This window comes from Hoplias malabaricus, chromosome 14 (assembly GCF_029633855.1).
Source record: "Hoplias malabaricus isolate fHopMal1 chromosome 14, fHopMal1.hap1, whole genome shotgun sequence".
Lineage (NCBI taxonomy): Eukaryota > Metazoa > Chordata > Actinopteri > Characiformes > Erythrinidae > Hoplias > Hoplias malabaricus.
The window spans coordinates 34,844,395-34,872,289 of record NC_089813.1 but is presented as its reverse complement, the minus strand read 5'-3'; the positions used below and the strand labels follow the sequence as shown (position 1 = coordinate 34,872,289).

Here is a 27,895-nt window from a genome sequence, read left to right as displayed (position 1 = left end):
TGGGTTTTCTCTGGGTGACTGTCTGTGAGGAGTGTGGTGTGTTCTCCCTGTGTTTGCGTGGGTTTCCTCCGGGTGCTCCAGTTTCCTCCCACAGTCCAAAAACAAACGTTGGTAGGTGAATTGGCGACTCAAAAAAAGTGTCCGTAGGTGTGAGTGAATGCGTGAGTGTGTGTTGCCCTGTGAAGGACTGGCGCCCCCTCCTGGGTGTGTTTCCGGCTTGCACCCAATGATTCCAGGTAGGCTCTGGACCCACCGCGACCCTGAACTGGATAAGGGTTACAGATAATGAATGAATGAATGAACAATTATTCATGTTATAACGCAAGAACCGACTGAAACTATTTTTAGAAACAGGTGCAATACAGAAACTCAGAAATGAAGTTGTTTAAATGTCAGTCGTAAGCACCATCTGTTTATACATTTAATAACGTTTTAGAGATGGGTGACGTGGCTTAAATTTATAATGATGCCTCAAGGCACTTTGAATATAAATGATGGCTTTTAGTTTTTCTGAAAGTCAACAGAAACATAGGATAATGATAATTATCATAAATATACTGCCCACCGACACTATGTTCAAAGCCTACACATCAGTGTTTGACATAATACAAAAACCCAGCAATGCGTTCATTTGTCTTTTTATTGACCATAAGTCATCGTGATAATTACAAACATCAACACTGATGGGGCAGTGTCTTGCAATCGGTCATCGTAGGAAATGTAAGAATAACCGGCTGTTTGTCACACTCCTCCATGCTGAAACTCATCTGCTCTAAAACAGGTTGCACATCACTGTGCAAAGCAAGAATTCAAGAAATCATTAGGCTGATTTACACATCTCACAAAATAAAATCATTTGGAAAAAGAAAAAAGAAAAAAAAACAAGAAACAATTTCCTGTCACGAATTCCGTCTGGACTTCTATATAAATTAACTGCTGCTGTGCTATACAAAAGCTTATAGTTTTTAACCAGAAAAAAAATATGTATCTAAAGGGGCATGCACCATGAATGAATTCCCTTCTGAAAATGTTACATTTGAACCAATTTAGTTTCCAAAACATCCAAGTATTTAACATTCATTTAAAATGAACAAACCCTTTTGAGTATTTCTTCTAAACTAATTATACAACTTTTTCTTTTGAGCAGTTGGCATGCAGGTCTTGAATGATGTGGTAGTGCTCAAAACACACGCTCTATGACTACTGAAATCTTTACATCTTCTGCAAGAATAAGTGAGAGCCAGCCAGATCACACTTCCCTCGCTGAGAGAGAGAGAAAGAGAGAGAGAGAGAGATGTAAAAACAAAGATAAAGCTGTGTGTAACAAGGAACTGAGCAGAAAGCAGATTTGTCATGAAAATAAAGTTGAAAGAATGAGAATAAATAAAAAAATTAGTCTTATTTAAATACATCCTCACTTCCTATACATTCTATACACCAGCACTCCTACACACAAGGCTATAAAGCACTTTTAAAATGTCTGAGACCCAGAGAACTCAAACTACAAAGCTGAGAAGCCACAGCACTGCACAGGTCAGTGTTTCACTGATTATACAGCTCAAGCCAAAGGAATCAAATTATTCCAGCTGATTTATTAATTAATGAAATCAACGATTAAACTCTTGTTTAATTCAGAATGAAATCTGTGAAAGCAAACATTCACTTTTAAAAATGTTATAAACCACTCATTATGCCACAGATTGTTACTGCATTTCCAATTGTCAACACTAGTTTTATTTCAAAATCTACCCACTGAGTCCAGGCCAGTGGAAATAAAACACTAATGAGATGGTCTGAATCAGTTTTGTGATGTCACAAGGATTTTTTTTGTTGTTGTTTGTTGTTTTGTTGTAACATCGAAAATACAATCCAATCAAAACAAGACGTTGATGTGATGTCATAATTGCTGGCCCGGTTTGTGATGTTAAAATGCCTTTCGAGTACAAAAATCACTAACACAAGCTGCACATATTATAGAGCTATAATGAGAGACAGGAAAAGTATGTGCTTTTGGCCAAATAAAATACTATTTCAATTATACACTAATGTAATATAATGACTATTTTTAGCAGTCTGACCCTCTTTAATGCAGGGTTTAGAGAAATGAAACTGCAGTCTGCTGGCTCACAAGCTTTTAAGTTTGGGGAACTCAGGGGAAAATAATAATAATAATAATTTAAGGCAACAAATGGACAGAAATATTAATGTCCGGTAGTAGTCATGAGGTGAGGATGTTACAGCAGAAGGTTACAGTCAGTACTCACTCTCAGAGACGAGCAACAGGAGGGAAAGGCAATGATTATTTTTAAGACATGTCTTGAGTGAAGCATGCTCTCCGAGGGAAACCTGAATTAAGACATTTTTCATCAAGTAAAAGTCACTATTAAAAAAATAGGGAGGATCTGTTAGAACACAAACATGTGCTATATACACATTTACACAGGCCGATACCCAGCAGGCCTCTTTTTAATGGCAGGATGCACAATCCCACAAATCTCCTCTTAAACTCTGTTATAGCATGGACTACTGTGCTGAATTTATTCATGTGGATGCTATGATTTACACTCACTGCTGTAGTAAACACATGAAAACACACACACACACCACTGCTCACCTAAAGCTAACACTGCCTCTGTCCACACTCTCGCACAGGTCCAAAGTAAACGAAACCGCTCAGAAGTAAACAATCTCTGAAGAACTGTTGGCAATGCAATCAGTTAAATTAAAAATGTTCATATCTATTCTACACTGTGTTGGGGAATAACCTTCATCTTAAATTTCTCAAAGATAGCGTTGGATACGTTTATCTCCAAGGTTGAGATTTTATGGTCGGTTGCATTTTCTGCTTTTTTTAATCAAAGTAATCTAAAACATTCAGGTCTACTGTTTCAAATCATTGGTTAACCTCCAGTTTTAATCAAATGGAGACCTATTAACATCTCCTTAATGACTATTCTGACTGGAAATAAACGATGATGGTTGATGCCTGACTTCTGCTCAGTACAGTAACTATCGAAGCACAATGTTAACAGGGCAGTTGTATTTTCTCCACATAAAGTTAAAGCTAGGCTGGTCTTCCACAGAAATCAAAATTAAAGTTAATTGGACACCACTGAAACTGAGGTAGCTGAATCCTGCAAAACACAGGCCACTAAATTGATTTAGTTAAAAAAAAAACCCTTAACGTTATAAATTTGTGGTTCAAAGGCAATAAACAAAACTCTAATATCTGGAGGGAAAGGAAGATATATATAATGTGGCTTCATAGTCATTCTGCCCTGTGCTGTAGAGGCTGAAGGGCGCAAAACACCAAAATGTTCCCTTTTCCTAAACACTTCATCGCTATTGTCTCATCTTTCTACAAACTTTCACTTTGTATTATATAAAGTACTAAAAAGACAGGTAAGGACATTATAGGCTTTATAAGACAAGAAAAACAAAACAAATGTGTGAAGTTTGAATAACTAAAACACGAATTATGGAAGTAAATCACTCTGAATTATAATCATATATAAAAACACACACATACAGTTTGTGGATGTTTGTGCAAACTCTGACGTTGTTAATGTGTTTCCTGGTTAATGGTGTTTTTTCTTGTGTGTTAGCATCACTTCAGGTCTCAGGTCAGTCAGGAGGACCACAGAGGGCTCATGTTAGTGTCTGTGCTGTACAGCCACACCACAAAGGGGATAGAGAGAGCTACAAAAAGCCAGGAGATGCCCATGGCACGTGCGGTCAAAGACTCCGGCTCTAGCTCTTTACCCGGCTCTAGGTAGTTTCGCGCGGTGAACTTGAGAAGCTCGTCTAACAGGATGACAGGCACGGAGATCTTCAGGACCATCAGCCACTGAGACACGCTCAGAGGAGTGATCTGGAAGATGACCTGAGCACAGGGAAGGAGAGAAGGAAAGAGAGTTAGGCTGCAGACGAAAGGGACAAATGCTAATATCATTGAGCACAGTGGAGGGAGGAATGAAGAACCCCCTGAAACATGAGATATGAAATTCAGTGTTTTTAAAAGATGCACTAAAAGAGGACTGAGTTTTTCCTGATTTTAAATTCATTATTAAATGTTTCAAAGTCACTAATGTTCCATAACTCTTGTAAAACAAGATAATTCATCATTCGTTCATTATCTATAACCGCTTATAGGTTCAGGTTCGCAGTGGGTCCAGAGCCTACCTGGAAACACTGGGTGGGAAGGGGGTGCCAGTCCTTCACAGGGCAACACACACACACATTCACTCACACCTACGGACACTTTTGAGTCGCCAATCCACCAATGTGTGTTTTTGGACTGTGGGAGGAAACCGGAGTACCCGGAGGAAACCCACGCAGACACAGGGAGAACACACCAACTCCTCACAGACAGTCACCCGGAGCGGGAATCGAACCCACAACCTCCAGGTCCCTGGAGCTGTGTGACTGCGACACCTACCTGCTGCACCACCGCACCGCCCTACAAGATCATCTCAGATTAAAATTGGAGTCTTAGTGAAAGATGTTGTGAGAAGTCGTGTGTAGTGAGGAGAAGTGTGAAGACCAGGGCAAATATCTTCAAAAATGATTGTTACCAAATATTGGTTTATTGTATAAAATGGAATGATCTCAGGGGAAAATCCTATTCTCAGCGAATGTAAACCTTAGCGGAGTGAAGGGGAAACACGAAGTAGAGAATCAGGCTGGGAAAACTGTTCCAAACACACAACCAAACATTCAACAGTTTCCTGTAAACTGTTTTCAATGTCTTTACATTTCAATAAGCCTTTTAATATAAGATGGTGTCAAATTGAAAATCTATTCTTGGATCCAGCTCAATTCCACACTGCCAACAAAAGTCTAAAAATCTTACCGGAAGTGGCTCCACATAGAGGATGAGGAAGTGCAGGGACATGGAGAGGCAAATGGCTCCCAGCAGCCACACATTCTCCCACGGGGGCATCCTCAGCAGAGACTGGTTCTCAGATAGACTAAGCACAGACAGAAAGAGAGAGGGTGGAGGGAACATTATGAGAAATTTAACCACAATAACAGAGAGAAGTGCGAGGTATGGGAGTGGATACAAATTGTTTTTTAGCTAGTATTTTGTTGTTTTCTGACTAATATTTTGAAAAGTCACATCTCTGCCTTTAATCTCTTGATAGAGAACAAAAACTTGCAATAAATGACAATTGGACATTGGTCAAAAAAGTTGCCAAATTAGCATCAAATTAGCATCCTTAGTGTAAACTGAAGTATTAACTCATTAATTCTACTTCTGTAGATGCTACATTCTGTTCAGGGTCCAAAACACAAGGCAGAAACACACCCTGAACAAGATGCCAGTCCATCACAGGACACAAACTGAATGTGTGATTCTTAGAGACAGACCTGTTGAGAGCGTTGCACATCTCGATGGTTACAAGTACTGAGAGGGCCATGGTCATAGGATACGGGGACTCAAACACATGACACTCCAAATCTTGAAACTCAGGATTATCAGGGCCACATTGCAGAAAGTGGCTCTGTGTGTATGACAGAGAAACAGAATGACAGAGAGAGAGAAAGAGGGAAAGAAGACATTACACAGAGAGAAGGAAGCACCCGTTGGAATTAAATAAACAAAATAAATCCACACTCGAAAAGTTGACATAAGCTAAGATGTCACTAAACTTAACCAGGATATGTGCTGAACTTCACATTTAGCTTTAGCAAGAAATATGAGGCAATTCTTCCACTCTAAATCCCAGAAGTATCGCTGAGGCCTCACATAAGTGTACTTACCAGCTGGTAGAGTGTGACCTGAGGTCCATCGTCAGCCAAAGTGAACCACCAGGCTGCTGCCCCCACTGTAGCAGCACCCACATAGCCTGCAACACACAGTCCAGACACACTGCAATTACCACCTAACATCCTTTACATCAGTGGCTCTCAATGCCACTCCTGGGGGATTCATAAAACTTCAGTTTAATGCTCTGGCTTCTCCTCAGCTCATCAACTGATTATGTTTAATAAGTGGAAACCGGTGTCAGAGCATGGACACAAAATCGGAGTGTTCTCCTAAGCTAGGACAGCTTTCTCTGACTGGTCAAAAGGAAGTAAAACGAAAGACGGCACAGTGATGACCACAGAACCCCTTCCTGTCATCATGACATTACACTACATCTATGCCATTTCTATCAAAACTTATAACTCTGTCATTAAATATATCATATAAAAATGTAAGATGATTTAGCTGTGCAACACCAATTTGTGTACATAAGCTTCCATAGCTTTTCAGCTACTTTAGCGTCATAGCTCAAATGCAAAAAAACAAAAAAACAAAAGGCCACAGTGGGATAAAGAGGAAAACTGTCTAAGCCTTTTTCCAAACAACTGCTTTACGCAAGCCAACAGCATTGTAATATATTGACTTTGTATATAGTGACTCACAGCCAATGGCCAGGTATCTGAAAAATAACCAGCCAGAGATGAGGGGCTCCCTGGCATTGCGAGGGGGCTTGTTCATAATGTCCAGGTCAGGGGGATTGAAGCCTAGAGCAGTAGCGGGCAGGCCGTCTGTCACCAGGTTCACCCACAGCAGCTGAACTGGGATCAGCGCCTCAGGGAACCCAAGTGCTGCTGTCAGGAAGATGCTGGAGCAGGGAGAGAGAAAATATTAGGACTGCAGGTGAAAATGTGAAAAACGACATCATGTATTTTGAAAACGTAAAGAGCAGTGCCTAACTGCAGGTTTCCTTAGAAAGAGTATAAGAGAATAATTACACCTGTTTAATGTAATTTCCAAAACACTGAATACATAAAATGTACTCCAGACTTGAAATACAGTTAAATCTAACATTAAATATATCGGTAATCACTATATTTTCTTCATTAAAGTCACTAAACTTAGGCATTTTGGAAGATGAAAAGGACTAGAGAATAAAATTAAAATAGAACAAATTAACAAGCCACTGTCTCTTCAGCAACTTTATGAATGCAGTGTAATGTGACATGAATGGAACTAAATCTAGTCTGATAGACTGATGGGTGGAGACTGACCAGACAACCTCTCCCACATTGGAGGAGATGAGGTAGCGGATAAACTGTTTCATGTTGTTGTATATGGCACGTCCTTCCTCAACGGCGGCCACAATGGATGCAAAGTTGTCATCAGCGAGAACCATTTCCGAGGCTGTCTTGGCCACAGCAGTGCCAGAGCCCATGGCGATGCCAATCTCTGCCTTCTTCAGGGCAGGGGCATCATTTACCCCATCTCCCGTCTGACGAAGGAGAAAGAGAATGGTCAAAATTTCAATGATAATGTCCAAAGAACCCACTCAACATGCATCGCAAGGGTTTGGAAGGATAAGAGTTTCAGACTTGAAATGAATCAAAGTTAGCTATTAAAATATAATTTTGGGAATCCATCAGCTGTCATTTCTAATTTGGTTTGGAATTTCTGAATATTTGTAATTGTTATACAGATACATATATATAGATTTTACTTTTTAACATGTCCAATAGTTAGTAAACACTGTTGTAATGAGTAAATTCAGCTAAATTGAATGTGCACACACCGCTGACAGAGGTGTTCAATTGTGCACAAAGGCCTCATATAATATCCTTAGAAAAGCGAGGGAAACTCTTGAGCAGCAACATGAGCCTAAGATCACGTTTCACATGTCAACACCAAATGTCCACCAGATGGTATTGGACCATGCACTAGTGGACCTGAGTTCTGGAGAACTGGAAGGAATCATCCAATATTAGTACTCAACCAAACTAATGCGCTTCTGGCTGAGCGCCATCAAATCTTCACAGAAATGTTCCATCATCTGTCTGCATTTGTTACAGTAACAAACCACCTGTCAAAACCCTTAGCTTCAAAAAGAATGATTGATTAGGAGAAGTCCACACATTTATGGCCACATAGTGTACCTCCATGTTCTACATTTGTGCACAATCTCTGTGTGGGTGGCTTAGAGGCCGTTACCATGGCAGTGATCTCATCAAAGCCCTGAAGAAACTCCACAATCTTGGACTTGTGTGAGGGCTCAACACGGGCGAAGCAGCGGGCAGCCGTGACAGCTTCCAGTTGGGCACTGGGGGAGAGGTCATCAAACTCTCGACCTGTGAAGGCCATGTGGTTAACGTCGTCGTCCTCGGAGAAGATTCCAATTCGCCTGCAGATGGCCACGGCTGTGCCTTTGTTGTCTCCTGTGATCATGATGACCCGGATGCCAGCCTGGCGGCACAGTTTGATGGAGGCGGCCACTTCTGTCCTGGGAGGGTCCAGCATGCCCACACAGCCCACGAACGTCAGATCAGACTGTACAGGAAATCAAAACAGCTGTTATTAGCGTCCTGTTCAGAGGTCCCGGGTAAGGCATGGAGAGTACATTTCTGAGTCATGGTAGTCATCATTTGATTAACACCAGGCTTCTGCTGTATATTTAAATGCTTAAATGATCAGATGCTTGCTGGGCCACTGCACAATGGCAGTAAGCTAACACTAAGCCCAGAGGAGCTTTATACCTCATACTCAGGGAAGCTTGCTGTGTCGCTCAGAACCATCTCCTCCTTCTTGAGTGGGTTGTCTCGAGTGGCCAGAGCCAGGCAGCGCAGAGTGTCCCGACCAGTGCCATACTCCCTGATCACTGACATTATCTTATCCTTAATGCCCTGAGACATGGGCACCCGGGTGTTACCAACACGTACATATGTGCACCTGTCAATCACACCCTCTGGAGCTCCCTGCAAACACACATGACCAGCATCAGTGTCCTATTCACCAATATCATATATCACCACCATATCATCAGAATGACATAAATTATAATGTATTTGTCTACACAAACATACTGTGCATATATCTTGCGTCTCTTTATGTTGCAGTTGTCCAGTGAATTGTACAGAACACTTTTTTCATTTTCAATATGTAAAATGTAGCAAGTCACCTTGACAAACATCTTGCTAGAAGAGGACTTGCCCTTGCTGGGGGTGCAGTAAACAGACATAGACTTCCTGTCCCGAGAGAACTCCAAGGTAAACTCCTTCTTCATCAGCTGCTTGATAACCTGAGGCGCACACACACACACACACACACACACACACACAATGAGTCACAAGCTTAAGTCACAGTCCTTTATACAAATACAGTCTGATCTGTATATGGTGGCATTTATAGCTTGGTTAGGCACTAAAGTAAGGTATTTACAGAGTTGCAGGCGTTGGCTCTCTCAATCCTGGTAAGGTTTCTGACTTCTGTGTCAAACACATTCATCTTCTCCACCAGACAGGTCAGGGCTGTCTCTGTGGCCTCTCCCACCTTCTCATACACACCTTTGGACTACACAAATATACAAATATATCCGTTACACAAATATATGTCTTTGTTTATCTATTTGATCATGTTCTGAGCTAAAATGCTTCCCAACACCATGTGTTGTCTGTGACTGCATACAGCTAGTGTGCATGATTGTAGAGGCACCTCATTGTAGTCCAGGGAGGAGTCGTTACAGAGAGCACAGATGGTAGCCAACTCCACCAGAGCATCATACCCAGAGCACTTCACTGTTCGGTTATCTAGGTACCTGCAGAAAGACACAACAGTGTTCAAATTTACTGTATACATTACACACACACACACAAAAACACATAAAACTAACAAAAAACGATTTCTAGACATTATGATAAATAGCTAAAATCCTTTAGAATATTCACATAGCATTTATCAATATATTTTATTTACACTCAGTTAAACTCTGATTACAGCCTCTTATCTCCTCCTGATGTTCATATTACTGCTTTTGTTTGCTGCTCATTGATTTTTCATAGATCTCCCATGAGAACCATCCAACACATTCTGATGAAAATGGTGAAGGTACTACAAGCCATCAGACCTAAATGCTTATAATTACACATTCTATTATAGCAATGTAAAACATGAGCAGCTGGGCTTCAGCCTGCACTACTACAGATGGTTCAAAGTGTTACTAAGACATTGTGTTATATGCCATTAATAATTTATCCCATTATCATTACTATTTCTACTAGTATTATTAAGACACTCACACTTCACCCTCAGGTGCGTATGTGGATCCAGAGATGGTGAACTCAGTGAGAGAGCAGCTGTCACCTTCCACTTTGTCCAAAATGAACATCTAGTGAAAGAAAACAATAAAGCTTTGCTTAGCTTTGCTTTACTATTATGCAACAGAAGGATACACTATGTGTGAATTCTACTCAGATCCCTTTGAGAATGACATTACTAATGACAACAGCACATCGCAATCTTATGAACTTTATTGCAGCTGAGAGATAAACAGGATCATGTTAGCGTGTTCTTTCTCTCTTCCTAACTCATGTTTTATTTTTATCAACATCAGCTTGTTCTTTCTCCAGTCCTTCAGAAACAGCTGTCTGCTTTCTCTGTTTTCTCTGCTTTCTCTTTGTTTTTGGAGTGTTTTTAAGTAGGGCAGTCTTTGCATGTGTTAATTAACTAACACTGAATAAACAGAATGCTGTGACTTGTACAGTGACACTTTCTCCCTCTGTACTGAAGTTTACTGAACTCGCAAGAACACAATGGTCACGAGAATGGCAGCATTAATTCTGAGAGTGTTTAATCTATGATGAATAAACCAAAGAGACAACACAGACTTTTTATAAACCCTTTATCCTGATTCATTGAGCCTAATCCTAAACAAATGGTCTTGTTTAGTACTTACGTGCAAATCTTTTTAAGCTGTTTTTTGCAAACAATTCAACTGTGGCATAAACTGTTTAAGATGTATAGAAATAAACGAATCTTTTAAAAAGAAATGTGAAAATGCAAGAACAGAGCCATTATAATAGTATTTTGTACAATTACAATAATGTGATAATTGCTAGATCATTGTTTAGATTTAGAGTATGGAATGACAGTAACTGTAAAGATGGGGTGGGTAACAGTTGGTTCCCACAGGAAGACCTGCCATGTAAACATTCAGAATGATAACACAGTAACAGGAAAGAGAACGAGAGAGAGAGAGAGAGAGAGAGAGAGAGAGAGAGAGAGAGAGAGAGGAGGAAGAATGTAAAAACAAAGAGAGAAGTACACTGCTCACTCCTTAACACTTATTTCCCCTGTCTACAATGGGCAGACATCAATAAAGCGGAGTCGGATAATAAAATGCCTCCCTCTGCACACTACAGCCATGCACTTTACCACTACTGAGACGCTCTGTACATCACACACTTCTGATGTTCTCTAGCTAGTTTCAGACACGTAGCTTTAACTGCAAGAGACTATCAGACACAACCTGATCCAAGTATCAGACAGCCAAGGTTCACACTGGACTGTATATAACCAAACATTAGATTCTAGATTCTTGGATTTGATGCCATTCAGCTGTGAAAACATTAGTGAGGTTATGTACTGATGTTGGAAGATCCACATACGTAAATTCTTTAGCTGCTATAACTCTGGGACACTTCACATACTGCTAACACTCAAATATATTATCCATTAGTAGTCATATCTTGTAATGATTGAATACAGCTTCTTTGGATCAGCTAGCATGACTTTTGTGATCCAAGACAATTAAATTCATTCATTCATTATCTGTAACCGCTTATCCAATTCAGGGTCACGGTGGGTTCAGAGCCTACCTGGAATCATTGGGTGCAAGGCAGGAATACACCCTGGAGGGGGCGCCAGTCCTTCACAGGGCAACACAGACACATATTCACACCTACTGACACTTTTGAGTCGCCAATCCACCTACCAACGTGTGTTTTTGGACTGTGGGAGGAAACCGGAGCACCCGGAGGAAACCCACGCGGACACGGGAAGAACACACCAACTCCTCACAGACAGTCACTCGGAGCGGGAATCGAACCCACAACCTCCAGGTCCCTGGAGCTGTGTGACTGCGACACTACCTGCTGCGCCACCGTGCCGCCCAATTAAATTCAATTTAACTTTATTGTCATTACACCAATACACTAATGTACGGTATAGCATACGTACATATTCTGCACGTAGTGTTAATGTACCTCAGTCCTAACTTTTTGTCTTTGTGTTTTTGTCTAATTCACTCCACTGGAGATGTAGGCTGACAGTGTTTCGTTATAATGTACATCAGTGTATTGGTGTAATGACAATAAAGCTGAATTTAATTTCATTGTCTTGGATGCCAAAAGCCATGCTAGCTGATCCTAAGAAGCTACATTCAATCATTACAAGTTGTGTCTACAATAATTTGGATGTAGTGTGTACTGCATAATATCTGTCGTCATGATGCAAATTTACCAAGTCATTTCTGAGTGTGTTCTGAAAACTGCTGTCTCTCAGTACAATTTGATCTGCTTTCCTTGCTGAGGTTGTGGCTATAGATGACAGTGATGTGACAGTAGTTTTCACAGCTGTCAGAAGACCTGCAGCTCAGCACTTTCAGGAAAACTTCAGAGAACAGCTAATGTTGCAAATAATGGATAAAAGGCAGCAGGGACTAGTCATTTTTAGCTAGACTCCATTAGCCACAATAGCAATAGCAATAGCTTTGCACAAAGTCAAATTAAAATGTTAGCCAAGGCGTCTTTGGGGCGGACAGCTGGGGCACTCAATTATATTACTTGAAGTGTGCAGATCATGTAGCCATCAACACAAATATGTCTGAGAATATCTAACACTAAATATGTCTTAGCCAATCTGCTACAGGTGGCATACGGAGAAAAATGTGTGTGTTCTTTGCGCTCAAATTACAACTGTAGTTTTAAACGCACAGGAAACACAATTCCACTGCTTCACAGCCCAATACTAAGTAAAATACATTTTACTAGATGTGCCAGCAATTAAAGGCTTGTGCCAACAATTGCACAAATTACAGGAATTGCTAATTATTTTGGCCACAATACTTTTCCATGCCTCTGTAAAGAGTTATACATATTTACAGCTTAGTTTACAGTACTTTCAACAGGGTTCTGTGTACTCACTCTGCACACAGACATCTGATTGGTGGTGAGGGTGCCGGTCTTATCGGAACAGATGACTGATGTGCATCCCAGTGTCTCAACAGAAGGCAGAGAGCGAACAATTGCATTTTTCTTGGCCATTCTGCGTGTGCCCAGGGCCAAGCATGTGGTGATGACAGCGGGAAGGCCCTCTGGAATGGCTGCCACAGCCAGTGCCACGGCAATCTTAAAGTAGTAGACAGCACCACGGATCCAAGAGCCTCCATGCACCGGGTCGTTGAAGTGACCGATGTTGATGATCCACACGGCAATGCAGATGAGGGAGATGACCTTGGAGAGCTGCTCACCGAACTCATCCAGCTTCTGCTGCAGGGGAGTCTTTTCCTGTTCCGTCGATGCCATCTCGTCTCTGATCTTCCCGATTTCAGTGTTCACACCTGTGGCCACCACCACTCCCACAGCCTTACCGGCAGCAATGTTAGTGCCCTGCAAAAGACAAAAGGAAAATCGTGATAGAGATAACTTCTTAATGATGTGATCTGGCAAAACTCTTTAGTCATATCACTTTAGGTTTAGAGTTATTTAGAGTTAAAACTTTTTTCACATTTAAAACTTTTTTGGATGGAAATGTAGCTAAACCCTGTTTTTTTTGTACAACAAGTTTTTCACTCTACTTTACTCTTTGAACCCAAAACTCTACAAAAAGGTCAGGTAATTAAAGGAGCAGCCTTCTAATATGGATCGACATTTAATAAAAGTAATACAAAGAAATGGCAGCGGTAGCATGATAGTGCTCCACTGATAGCCAATGTTGAAAGGTCAGCAGTGGGCGCTTTGTGGTGGTACTCACAGAGAACAGCATGTTCTTCTTGTCCTGATTGACAGCACGAGGGTCAGGTACGGGGTCCGTGTGTTTAATAACTGAGACAGACTCACCTGTGCGCAGAGAGAGAGAGGGAGGGAGAAGTGTCTTGGTACAATTATTTAAAAGCAATACATAGTTAAATCTAAAACAAATCTATCTAAAATACCTAGCTATATCCATGTTAATATTTACAAATTATCCACACTGATTGTACCACAGTACTGTGCCAAAGATTATGAATTTAGATCTTCAGAAATCAGATTTAGAAAGCTGTATATCTGCAGTAAATAAATAAAAAAAAAAAACCCTAATATTACAAAGGACTATTATTAGTAAAATTCTTTGTGTGAATGAGTTGGTTCCAAATCTCTGCTTGTATTATTTGAGGCTATAATCCAATGCGTATTTTTACAGGTTAATACTTTGTTATGGTAAATCAAGTGTACTTTTGATTTAACAAATCCACACGATCCAGAATTTCTGGAAACAATCTTTGTTCTTCACACTCGCTCACATCTACTACTTTTTAGGGGAAAAAATATGTTTACTGTTATTTTTTACAGGTTCAAAGCTTATAAGAAGATAAATAATTTTAAATAATAATACTGTTAGGTGTCTGAGACCTTAGCACAGTACTGTATATCACATGGATGTGCTTGCATATGGATAAAGCCAGATGTTTCGCTGTTTTTTTTTACCAGTGAGGATGGACTGATCCACTCTCAGCGTGGTTGACTTGATGGAAGAGATGCGGATATCTGCAGGGACTTTGTCTCCCACTGGACAAATGCAAAAGGAAAAGGACAGGGACAAATTAGGTCAAAATCTGAATTGTTCTTGGGATTTTCATGTGTGGAACATGTTGCATACTTGACCCTGATGACAGTTAAACAAACAAATGCACTACTAAATAAAACCTACTAAACTACTAAATGTAAACAGAACACACTGGCTGTGGTACAACATTTCAATGAATACATTTCTCCATGTGTTCTACAAAGTAGTTACTAAATCTAATTAACTGAGTCACCTGTGTATTTGCTCAATGAGGCAAAGCAACTTTACTTAAGCAAAGTGCTTTTAGTCTAATTTTATCAACATGGCAATCGCTAGAGAATAGGTTGAGCTTTGTTTGTGTTCTTCTGTGCCTTTAGAAATGCTTCCTTGATTGACCTCTAGCAGAAATGTGTGCATAGCAAAGTTTGGTGGCTAACAGCAATTGAACTTTTGACATCTGGAGATTCCAGAAGCAAAATTTCTCTTTTAAAATGCAGAGAGGCCATTAAACATGCAAGACTTTGCTTCATCTGCTTAGTTGAATACTTTTGAAGAAAGTGAACACCAACATTGGTCTGAACAAAACCTACTGAGATACACTGGCCTTGCAAAATTGAATGAATAAGTCATTAGCCAGGTTAGTATTCTAGTATAATTCATTCATTTAAAACAAGTGCATTGCCTGATTCCAGCACATTAATCCCTCCACCTCTTCAGCTAGAGGGTTTACAACCAATACCCAAATTAAGTACACTGCTGTACGGAGAGCAGACTTAATATTTTAATTAAGTCCTTAGTTTTCAAAGATATTTCAGAGAGTAAACTGTATACGCAAATGATCAACTTGCAAGGAAGGGAACTGTAAAATAAGTAGAGCCAAGTAAAGACAAGAAAACCAAAAAATAATCATGAACAAACAATCAAAAGATTTTGAAAAAACAGAACAACTAATAACAGTGCCTGAAAAACTGCCACCATCACATAAAAAGCAACCCTTGCATCTTAAAAAGGCCATTACTGAAAATGTAGAAATAATATTTAGATGCTGAAGTTTGTGTAATCTGATAAAAACAAATCCCAAAGAAGTATGGTCTGTGACATATGCCTCAGTGCTGTAGACTCAGCATTTTTCTGCAGAGTGCTCATTAACTCGGTACGTAACTCTTTTTCAAAACCCACCACATTAATACTGATCTATTATTTGTTCTTTGTGTTAATGGCTTCATTAAAACACAAACTACATGAGCAAATAGGAGACGTCTGAAGATAAACAGACAACCGGAAAGTTTCCCTTTTCAGGAGAAAGCAAATGTATTATCTCATGCACATTCCCTGTGCCCTTGAGCAGGAGAGAAGAAAATAGCATGGGAGCAACAATGCACTGAACCAAACATGGGAAAACTATTTTGATCTGTTCCCTGATGCACCACTGATCAGGTTTAAATCTGGATGCTCTAGAACAGCTGCCCCTTAACAGAAAGAGTTGCAAGAGGTGATGGTGCCAATCTAGCAAGGCCACAAGAAGCTCCCTTTAGAACCTGGTCTTCAATGATTATGTAGAATGGTTTATCTTCAAAACCAAAGCTCAGCCATTGGAAAATTAACAGAACACACTGATCACATATTAGTTTTTTTTTTTTTTTAAAATCCGTGTTAACACCATTAATACATCACCCGTGCGCACTTCAGTCAGCCTCAATGACCCACAATAGGATACAAAATTATAGCCGTGTGTCTTTATTTACATTCACATGTATGGCTTTTGGCAGATTGCAGTTTGTTCTGGACAAAACTATGTTAATCCTGCAACGGTGTGGGCTGTTGCAGTTTTAGGAGTATTGATCCAAGACTCTTAGTGTTATTCTGTTGTTTGCTTTCTCAAGCAGACCATTGTGTGAAGAGCAGCTGTTAACCACTGAGCTAATCATCCATACCATCCACCAACTAACCAAAAGATTCAGCAGCGGAATGTAATATTTAATATATGAATTTAAACCTTGATATTAGGGCATGAGTGATATAAAAGATGGTTATTTCTCTAATTACATACTCTAGACTTGTTCTTGTTCCTCCAGAGGAAAACAAAATCATGACTAGATCACAGTGTGATCAAGATTTTTTGAGCAACACAGCAAAAATAACAATTTGTTCATATTTTGATATAAACAAAAAAGTCAGTCAGTCAGTCTGAGTCACACTGAGTAAAGACAATATCAAACATGATCACAATCAGGTTTATTATGAAAAATATCATATTTCCAACTTCTATCTGCCTTGGATTCTTTTCACTATACCTTATAATATCATTCATCGCTGTGCAAGTGTAGCTGCAGATGGCCCACCATCGCTGAACAACCCACCGATACAAATGCCGGATGACGCCAACAATAGATGCAGCATGGCCTTGGCAGTGACCGGCACAGAGGTGCATGGAACCCGATCTCAGCATGGTGGATTTACAGACGGCTGTGTGCCAGGAGATGTGAACCCCCAGCCAGAGCTGCAGGAGCGAGTGTTCAGGGTGCGAGTCATCTAGCCATTCAGCCAACGCTTTTCTCAGAAAGACTTAACACCACTTGGGTTCATCTCTCATTCTGCTAAATGAGGAACAATGTACTGAATGAGAGCAGACACACTTCACTGAAGGTCAGCCGGCATTGTTCGCAGGCAGAGAGATTCCATTTCACCCCACTGATGTTAGGAAGCAGGGAATGGGCAATGAACAAGTCACAGGGTCATGTGGGTACCAACACTTATGAGGAACTGGAGCAATCCATGCTTAAAAAAAATCACAGGGACATGGAGTGGCCATCTGGATACATTGTTCATAGCTATACAGTTATACACTATGACAATACCTACAATGGAATATCAATATCATAGAACAGCTACATACTTTGGATCATTTCCCAATAAAGCAGGACTGACAGCTACAGGGAAGTCTGTCTAATTCTATACTTGATCAACCATAACATTATAATGACCTTGTTTCTGCAGTAACTGTCTATTTTCTGTGCTCCTCTGATCATTTGTATTTCTACAATCACATGTTGCTCTGCATAATTTATTAGCCCATTTTTATCTTGTTTTCCAATGGTCAGGACCTCCATAAATCCATAATTCCACCACAAAGCAGGAATTTACAGCACATCAGCCAATATGACGTGGTGGCGGTGTGGATTGGATCAGACACAGCAGTGCTGTTAGAGCTTTAAAACAGATGGACTACATTCAACAACTGTAGGACTGTAAATGTGCACCTATATCTTAAATGGGGCTCATAAAATGCATCTACGCTTGCTCAGGTCATACAATATCATGGTGTTTTTTTGAATGATGTGGACTAAAGTACATCAGTAAGGACTCTGATCCCATTCAAATGGAGCATTTAGTAAAGAAAAGTATCTGACTGGGATTTCTATTGCCTCAGACAATCAATGGTCATGGGGCTGAATCTGCAAAAGATTGTAACATACATTACAGTTAATCTGCTCAAACATTTCTGATAGAGAAATCCTCCTAGACTCGTTACAGCTTTATCACTGAATCCAATTTATTATTAGAATATGGGAGCCTTTTTCAGCTTGAAGCTCTCAATGTACTGTCTAAACGAACATAGAAAATACTGGAAATATGCTTGTGTCTTTTTATAATAGCTATATTAATCACTCATTCATTCATTATCTGTAACTGCTTATCCAGTTCAGGGTCACGGTGGGTCCAGAGCCTACCTGGAATCATCAAGGCAGGAATACACCCTGGAGGGGGCGCCAGTCCTTCACAGGGTAACACACACACACACCCCTACGGACACTTTTGAGTCGCCAATCCACCTACCAACGTGTGTTTTTGGACTGTGGGAGGAAACCGGAGCACCCGGAGGAAACCCACGTGGACACGGGGAGAACACATCAACTCCTCACAAACAGTCACCCGGAGCGGGAATCGAACCCACAACCTCCAGGTCCCTGGAGCTGTGTGACTGCGACACTACCTGCTGCGCCACCGTGCCGCCCACCCTATATTAATCATAATAATTTATATATATATAAATTACTTAAAGCTGGAATTGAATAGATTTATAGATTTTATAGACAGTGCTGACAGCCATTTGTAGAAGCAGCATTGTCTCCTATTATTTGCATCATAAATCCACAAGACATATCAGCCAAAATTGTGATTGTACTCCACAGATGTGGCAGGCAGAGATTATGCTGAAAAAAAAATCCTCTAAGCATTTACAATTTTAAAGTTGCTGTGTTTGGAGTGCTATTTGCAGAGGGGCCTGCAGGTACAGGCTTGTCCTTCTCACATCTCTAGTTGCTGTTAGCGGGTTATCCACCCTCTCTGCTCACACATCCACCCCCTCTCTCCTCGAGCAGGCAGTGAGAGCAGCGTGGCCTCTAGAACACCCACGCCGGACCCTCAGCACGCCCAGAACCAGAACAATACCAGGCACATGAGTCACAGGCTGGTGCTGAACAGAGGAGTGTGGTTGGTAAAAAAGTCCAAACAAACTTCTAACTTTTCCTTCAACAGAGAGCCTGCAGCACAAATCCATATTAGACACAAAAACTAAAGACAGCACGCAGACACGAACATACATGCACACGCCATGTAGGTGACAGAACAGGTTATAATACCCCACAGCATTCCATTTTCTGTCTCTTGACAATGAGTTTTCAGGACAGACTCTGAAGTTGTCTGAGGCCAAAATGGCAAAAGCTGCTGTGCTGTGGCAGAAAGCTGCAACTGGAGTTCAAGGTTAAGAGCAGAGTATTAACTTTGGTCACATCCGACTGTCTGGTTACTTCCTAAGAGAAGACACTATCTTAAGCCCTATTCGGACAGGATTAGTTTTACCTGTGGACATGGGGTAAAGTCATTATTACCGAAGTATCTCAGTAGTTTTAATCCTGTCTGAGGAGTGCGCCCTCCTGTTTAAATTAAGATTTCGGAGCCTGTTACCCACTGTAAACCAAGCTGTAAAAATAACCACAAGTTTATATTAATTGTAATAACTGTATGACGGATTAATAAAGGTTTGGCTGTCTTCTCGCCCATTATCTCTTATGAAGGGCTAAGATAAGGTCGTTAAGTGCTGGATATTTTTAGGCTGTTCTCAGAACAGTTGTGACACTCTAAATAAAATCCAGTAGCTCTGATGTGTCTGATCCACACTGTGACGGCAGTGTGTGGATCGATTAGCCACTCCCATCTCTGTTATTTTCAGAGATTTCTTACCCTGTGCAAATCCACCATAAACATTACTGACGTCTTGTGAAAAATGACATTACCCCAGCTCCTCATGTAAAACTAATCCTGTCCAAATAGAGCTTTTAACAATAAAATAAAAAAGTGCAGCCTCCAAAGCCTGTGGTCAATAGCAGCCCATACTCCAATATGCTACAGCTAGAGCCGTTGATGGTGTAAATGACAGTACGTAAAGCACCAATGTTCTATATCATTAGTGAATTTTCAAAAATTTCAAAAATTAGCAAAAATGTTAACGACCAGATGCTCAAAGGGTGTTACTGCTGATTGAATTCATATTTGCAGGTTCTGTTGCTCAAACACGGCTTTTTATTTGGTTTTTAAAATTAAGTTTAGCATTTTCAGCAGACTAGGCCTACAGCTACTATCATTAATGGTATAAATACTTTTTGATTATGACTGTTATTTTGGGCAACACAGCTCAATGTTTGTCAGTGTCATGTTTAGAATGAAGGACAGGTCCTGCCCAAATAATGATTTAACTCTTTTCTTGTGCAAACAAACACATATACTGTTGAGTGCTGACAAAGTGCCGATTTTGGCATTCTTCCCAAGGTAGCTCTCCTCAGTTATAATTTCTGCAAACAAAATAAGTGAATACCTGTTTATTCCACTGTCTAAATCTAAACTGCGTATATTATTTTCACTCAGTATTATCCCCAACTTAGTCATTTCTAACCACTTGTGGACTCCCTGAACCACAAAAAATTCCACCAAGCCGGGAGAGCGAAGGCTAGCGCATGTTTCCTCCAAGATCTGTGAAGCCAGCACTGCCACATCAATGGACAGCTCCACAAGCTTGGAGAAGACAAACTGCCTATTGCTATTACAACAGTTAAAACTGTTGGGAAGTGGGGGAGGGCAGCAGTTTTTTAATCTATTAAAGAAACCTGCATTACCAATGAGGCACCCACTAGGCACCTGTTCCATTCATGTCATTAATAAAGGGCCCTCGCAGCTCACAATCATGAGGGCATCAAACACCTGGCAGTACCCCACTAAGGCCCACAAGTCTCCTCAGTGACAGGAGATGGTTGCCAGAATCCTGCATGCCAGCGCAGGGTGTTTGGAATCCCAGAGCCCACGTGGTTGTGAGGATTTGAGGAGGGGCTCGTTAGCTGCCCTCAGGGCAGGAGATAGACAGGAGGTGGGACACTACAAGCTCTTCCCTATAAGGTCATCTCTCTGGAAGCCAACAATAGGAGCAGAGCTCTGGGTGGTTATCAACCACAAGCTACGAACCATGGGCCACAGCTTTTGATCTGAGGGGGTGTTCCTCTTGTTCACGGCTCTGAGGACAAGGCATGAATCAAGCGCTTATAACACTTTCGTGACACATCTCTCTACTGTGTGGCCACTCAAATCTAATCAAATTAAAAGAAGCTTCCCAGTTTTGAGATCAGAGATTTGAATTTACACCATTCAAACACAGCAGCAGTCCTCCACATTGTGTGAAATTTTAATGATGAATGGACCCATAGAAATGATCCAAAAGTACCAGGAATAAAATAGGTTTACACTGACTTTCATTGAAGTTTCATAAGGTTACTCCTTTTGTGTAAAGTTTGTGTAAAGTAAAGATGATATATTACATTCAACCCCATCAAATCTGGTCCTGGAGAACCTTAGCTCAGCAAAGTCTGCTGATTTACTTGCTCAAACACACTTGATTCAACAGGTTCACTGGACATTAAAGGGTATTCTCCATACTGTGTTGGACGATGGCCCTCCAGTTTGACCACTGATCTAAAGTGGGCTTTGATAAGGCCTTCTCAAATCCAGTTCCCAGGATCCACTGTGCTGGACAATGACAGTTTCTCAACTCTAACACATCCTCCAGCGATAGTCATCCCTAGGAAATACCATCTGCAGATGAGGAGGACTGGGGTCTATTCCCTTTTTCAGTAACAAACATGTACTAAGTCAGCTAATAGCTAGGCAAATAGACACATTTTTGAGACACATGCACAGGCTTGTGCGGAGCTGACAGTCAGTCAGGACAGGACTGGCTGTGTTTGTAATTCTGTTCACAGCCAAGTCAGTTACAGTCCCTCAGTCCTTTGCAGACGGAGCTGTGCCACAGCCTGCGTCATGCTCTCCACACACGCAAGCATTGAAAAAGCGCAGATGTCAGGTTATGAAATCCTCTCCTGATACAGCCAAAAATGCCAGGTGCATCTCTGATTCAGTTTATCATGTTAATAATGGATTTGTGAACTGTTACTTATCACTTCCATGCAGTCCCTTGTGATGAGACAGAGAGGAAGAGGTGCTTAAACCTTACTAACAAGGAGATTAACACAGAGACCTTGTCCAACATCAATTTTGAAGACTTGAGGCTTTTTTTAAACTGAAGCACTTTATGTAAAATCATCAAATGTTCTGCTTATATCAGCCCACATTTGAGCAGAACCGTGTCATCTAGAGAAGAAAGGAATGCCCCTCCAAATCCTAAACCTACCCAAATATGAAGATAACTTTTGGAGTTTACGTGGAATGAAAACATTCAGGTGGAAATAAAAACTTCACATAAGGCTATGATAAGACAAGGCAGTCAAGTCCGAGCTTTTCTTCACAAAATCCACACTCTCCGTTTTCTTTGATGTCTCAAACACTTAATCTGTTTTCGTCAGTACCTCCCTGGACCACACGGACACAGATTTTCCAGCAAAGTCACATGGGATTGCTTGTCTAAACACACAGAAAAGTTTAAACAAAAACACTACACACACATCCTGTAATAGCCCATCTAAAGCCTAGACACATTATCTTAGCTATGCTCCAGCTACTGCCTTCAGCAAGACTGTGTGCCATCAGTGACCTTTTCAAGGTGACTCTGTCGTCCGTCTGGACCACAACTCGCGTCACACACTGCAATACGCAAAAAAAAAAGAAAGGAAAAAAAAGAAAAGGGGGTGGAGGGTGTGAGAGCAAGTTCGACACCTGTCATCTTCACTATTGTAACTGCATGCTATAAATAAGGCATTCCCTAATCTCAACAGCATATCCCTGCTAAAAATAAAATCTACCACTACCCTAGGAAAAAAGGGGAGAGGAAAAAGCAGGACTGAATTGAGCAGGACTCTTCACAAACCATGCAGCAGGAGCAGCCAATACTAGAAGAACCCATTCACCTTCAGCACCCACACAGCCACAAAGTTACACATTTTTATTGTGTGTGCAATCAACTATACACATACACACACAACATAACCTAAATCTAGATAATTACTTTGATCTCAGCAGGTGTTTCACCGTTCTCTTCATCACTGTGTTATATGAGCCTTGTTTAGCAAGATTCATTAAATGTAATATGGGTCAATATCAAATAAGGGATTTGGGGAATATGGGACTCCACAGGGGTCAATTCTGTGTGTTTTATTTATATATTGTTTTGTACTTAAAAAAAATACAAGGAATGCTGTCCTTGAAATCAAGGTTAAAGGTCGTTGTCACATAAGTATTAGTAAAACAGTCTTACCACAACAGAAACACTGCATGTCACTGCCATATATGAAAAGGGGACGCCATTTTGAAAACTTCATTATTCTGTGCATGTGCACATTAATCTGTGAAATAAAACTATACCAAATCAGTTTTTAATGTTGGAGCTTCAAAAGTCAGAAAACAATGGAATGAGTTGATCAATTTTGTTCTTGCGTCTTTTATGGAGTAAAGCATATCATGAGTTTAGACTGTGGTAACTTGTGGAAAAATGGTATATTATGTCCCTTTTAATGTTCTTCATGAATACAAATAAGGACCTGTTGCCAAACACACCAACAAGCAATCTCTACAGACCACAAAACAAATCTAAAAGTCTCGACTCAAAAGTGGATACAACTTCAGCGACTTCCTAGAATCCAAACTGAAAGACGCAGCAGTCTCAAAATATATCACTTTCCTAATCCTCCTTTCATTCCAGCATTATTCTGGGCTCTTCTGCTTTTCTGTGCTTGTGGAGAGTTGCTGACAGGGCTGGGATCTGTGTGAGCAGCATCAGAAGCATGTGTGTGTGTGTGTGTGTGTGTGTGTGTGTGTGTGTGTGTGTGTGTGTGTGGCAGCACAGGGAAAGAGAGCTCAATGAATGGAAAAGAGCTCTGATGTGAGGAACCAGTGCAACATGATTAAGGATTACAGTGGCATCCAAACATGTCAGCCAGACAGCCAGAGAACTTTGTACCACAGGAGTTTTATTCTCCTGTAGTTTTGTTTTGGAGGTGTATGTTTTTCCGGCAGCGACAATATGCTAAGTGAATAACATAATATTTAATATTTCCCTCTTACCAGCCACCTCCACGATGTCTCCAGGCACTATGTCTTTGGCCTTGATCCTCTGGACTGTCTTCCTGTCCTGGCGGTACACCTTCCCCATCTCGGGCTCATATTCCTTAAGTGCCTCAATAGCATTCTCAGCGTTACGCTCCTGTCACAGGCACAGATTAAACGTTTATTTAATATACAATTTAATTTCTCCATCTGGGCCAAAATGCTTCAAATTTGTATGAAAGGAAAAAATTTTTAAATAATTTTGACTTTTGATTTCATATTGTTTAAAGATTACTTTTCATTCATTCATTATCTGTAACCCTTATCCAGTTCAGAGTCGCGGTGGGTCCAGAGCCTACCTGGAATCATTGGGCGTAAGGCGGGAATACACCCTGGAGGGGGCGCCAGTCCTTCACAGGGCAACACAGACACACACATTCACTCACACATTCACACCTACGGACACTTTTGAGTCGCCAATCCACCTACCAACGTGCGTTTTTGGACTGTGGGAGGAAACCGGAGCACCCGGAGGAAACCCACACGGACACAGGGAGAACACACCAACTCCTCACAGACAGTCACCCGGAGCGGGAATCGAACCCACAACCTCCAGGTCCCTGGAGCTGTGTGACTGCGACACCTACCTGCTGCACCACCGTGCCGCCTAGACTACTTTTCATAGAGAAAATATTACACAGCTACATGAGCATGACTTTAAATTCTCTACCAAGTTTCCGCTCTGAATCAAGCCCCAGGATCAGTGTATGTTACTGCATAAATGAATTTTCTGCCACATTGAACACTTACCTGCCAAACACCTACGATGGCATTGGCTATAAGAATAAGCAAGATTACAAAAGGCTCCACAAAGGCTGTGATGGTCTCTTCTCCCTCTTCAAACCACGCTAAAACCTAGAGAATAAGAAAGAGAAAGAATAATAAAGAGATGGAACACATGTGACTCATCTGGACACGCAAGATTCAACTCAGCACAGCCACAGATCCAGGTCACTTGTAGAGACATGCTACAGCACTATTCACCATTACACTTCTACTCTCTCACACTCAGACATATTCACAACCTGTAATCAAGGGCGGGGACTATATATAGTCTCAAAACTCCTCTGACGGTTTAAATAGCCCAGCAAATAAAGCCACATTGAATATGTGGTTATGTATGGGGTGATTTTTTTTTAAAATGCTGATGTTAAGTTCAGAATTTCACCAGTGAAAACATAAAACGCACTGCAAAAGTGTCACAGTGAGCTTTAAGAGTATTACACACAAAAGCTCAGATTAGGAATTAAACAGTTCCATCACAGCAAACGTTCCTCAGACATGTGGCTGGCTGCAGTAACCGCTCCTACACTCCAAAAGCTTCTGAGATTGCAGTTTTGGACACATGCATCTACCAGCTGCAGTGATTCTTCACTGAGACTGTAAGGCACTCAACAGAGCATGACCAAGCTGATCAGCAAGTCCACAAAAAAACAACAGCAAACTCCTTAAGACTCTGCCTCACACTCAGCTCTACAGCTACTGCAGTCTGGCTTTCTTCACTGTCCTTATCTTATCTGTATGTGCAGACCTTAAAACAGATTCCAGAACACTGCAATCACTTGGGAGACTTAGAAAATGTAATTATATTTATATCAATGTGGTTTAATATGGTCACAATAAAACTTAATCCTTCAGTCACTGCCAACTCCTCCAACTATCCATATCCCTGATCACACATCCCTGCCCACGTTGGGAGGACAAAGGCAAGCACATGTTCCCTCCAAAATATATGAAGCCAGCCGCCACTTCTTCTCAAAATGCCACTTATTGGACAGTTCAGCACCCTTTGGGGTGGATGCCAACTGCCTAGTTGTGTTCTGTTAAACACCTGAATGGTGTAGTAACATGGGTTAGAGACAGGCATCCCATTCATTCAGAGTGGTCAAGGAAAATGTTATCACCTTAGACTCCATGCCCCATAGAAATGTTATCATAACGAAGTTAGAAACGCACAGTAGATCAATGAGAACCATTTTTCATACAATGGCCCCTGCTATGACCTGCTGATACCGGGCTCAGGCTTAAGCGCCCCTCCACTCGGAGGGTTATCTGTATTGGCCCTACGCTTTAGTCTCCAGCTGTTGGCCAGTTAGTCCAGCAGCTGTAACGGGCAGTCTGACAGGAGCCAATTTTGGCCTACGGCAATGCCCTCTCCCCTAGTGTGTTCAGCAGGAGCTGTCAAAGACAGATCCCAACACCTCTGTATCTCTCTTATGAGTAGAAGGCAGCTGGCTGGCATACCTCTCCCCGGGCTGATGGTTGGAAGGGTTCACACAGCCATGCGGTTTAGAGACCACCACACACAGGGGACTTACTGATTTTGACCTACATCAGGGACCAGCTCAACAAAGACCACACAGTACACTCAAAGGTGAAAGGAAGTAAAACTCCGTCATGTGACGTCTCTGAGAAAATTCTTCTGCTTTTATCACAAAAATGTTACGTTTCAGAGTTAAAAACAACACGTTCTTGTTTTATAAGTGAAAGCTAATTTCTGACGGAGAAACGATGCAAAGGAATACGGCGTATGTCACATTTAATATGTAACTCTTTTTAAAACGTCACACCTAGTAATTAAACTGTAATTGTCGTTTGTCCAGGGGAGTTCAAAACTGTGCACACAACTGTTAGAGAAACAAAAAATCCCAAAACAGAATGTTCTACATAAAATAAATTCTGTGGGAGTATTCTCTTCGTTTTGTGGTTTCAGCCCAAAAGAAATATGATAAACTCCAGCAGGACATTTGCAGAACTTTTTAACTGTTAGCATTAATGTGGCCAACCATCATCTCAGCAAGCTATTATCACTTCTTCCAGAAGCAATCCAAACAAATGAAGGAAGTGTGTACACAGCCCTGTGAGACAGAAGTGCAAAGCTCAGACGTCTTGTTCGGCGGATGGTGACAGACACTCAATCCCAACAACCGCTGTTGTCGCCATTCCCAAGGAGTGCAGCTTTCTCAGCTGCTTAACCTTCTGATCTGTGAGTAACCGAAGACATGGCGAAGACACGAGACGCTAACAAGCCATGTGTACCTCCACATGCACGCAAAGCAGGAGCAGGAAAAAAAAAAAAAAAAATTCCCAAACCTGCTATAACAAGCCAAGTACACAGCTAATTACTGCTGGTGTTTTGCAACAAGCAAACACTGCCGCTGTTTAAATTTTTCATGATTTTCCAATTTGCAAACACTTATTTTTAGCTTTTTATTTATGTACATTTTAAATGAGATGGACAGACTGAATTGACACTGAAAACCTCTTTACAATAATGCATTAAAAGGCAATAATGTTTTGTAATGTTTGAAAGGATCGATTACAATGATTGACATCCAGTTATTTTATGTAATTTACTATTCTAAAAATATGCATCGTACTTACAAATGATATACAAGCTGCCAGTAGAAGAATTCGCACCAGTAAATCCTCAAACTGCTCAATAACCAGCTCCCATATAGATTTTCCTGAGGAGAGAGGAGAGCGAGGTCAGAATCCATCAATAAGGACATCATTGGAGAAGTATGTGAACAAACAGATTAACAGTGTGTAAATAAATAATTAAAGTAGTGAATAAAATCCTGGGGGAGTACCTTCTTCAGCAGGTAATTCTGCACACGAGTGATTGTTGGACGAGGGGACAGAGAAATGAGAGAAAACAGGTCAATTAACATCAAACTGCTAACACTTTCATGAAAAAGACGATAAATAAAAATCACTTTCAGAAAGTCT

At 40.9% G+C, this 27,895-nt stretch overlaps 1 protein-coding gene across 2 annotated transcripts in view; it reads right to left on the bottom strand.

Annotated features, from left to right (window-relative positions):
- Nucleotides 1–630: 630 nt before the first annotated feature.
- Nucleotides 631–27,895, bottom strand: part of atp2a2a (ATPase sarcoplasmic/endoplasmic reticulum Ca2+ transporting 2a) — a 28,760-nt gene continuing 1,495 nt past the window's right edge. Inside the window, exons 2-21 of one of the 2 annotated variants that reach the window (XR_010795304.1) lie at nt 27,757–27,774; nt 27,548–27,630; nt 24,914–25,018; nt 24,122–24,260; nt 14,482–14,562; nt 13,769–13,854; nt 12,940–13,404; nt 10,036–10,124; nt 9,452–9,554; nt 9,179–9,310; nt 8,919–9,038; nt 8,497–8,715; nt 7,955–8,290; nt 7,021–7,241; nt 6,412–6,614; nt 5,764–5,849; nt 5,371–5,504; nt 4,853–4,970; nt 1,097–3,883; nt 631–792 (exon numbers count right to left, since the gene is read on the bottom strand). Coding sequence is in view for 1 of the 2 variants with exons in the window: in XM_066643431.1 (XP_066499528.1) it covers nt 3,629–3,883; nt 4,853–4,970; nt 5,371–5,504; nt 5,764–5,849; nt 6,412–6,614; nt 7,021–7,241; nt 7,955–8,290; nt 8,497–8,715; nt 8,919–9,038; nt 9,179–9,310; nt 9,452–9,554; nt 10,036–10,124; nt 12,940–13,404; nt 13,769–13,854; nt 14,482–14,562; nt 24,122–24,260; nt 24,914–25,018; nt 27,548–27,630; nt 27,757–27,774 (2,993 nt within the window). In the remaining variant the exon portion in view is untranslated. Of the gene's footprint in view, nt 3,884–4,852; nt 4,971–5,370; nt 5,505–5,763; nt 5,850–6,411; nt 6,615–7,020; nt 7,242–7,954; nt 8,291–8,496; nt 8,716–8,918; nt 9,039–9,178; nt 9,311–9,451; nt 9,555–10,035; nt 10,125–12,939; nt 13,405–13,768; nt 13,855–14,481; nt 14,563–24,121; nt 24,261–24,913; nt 25,019–27,547; nt 27,631–27,756; nt 27,775–27,895 lie in introns of both variants that reach the window. The other variant, XM_066643431.1, reaches the window with a different exon arrangement.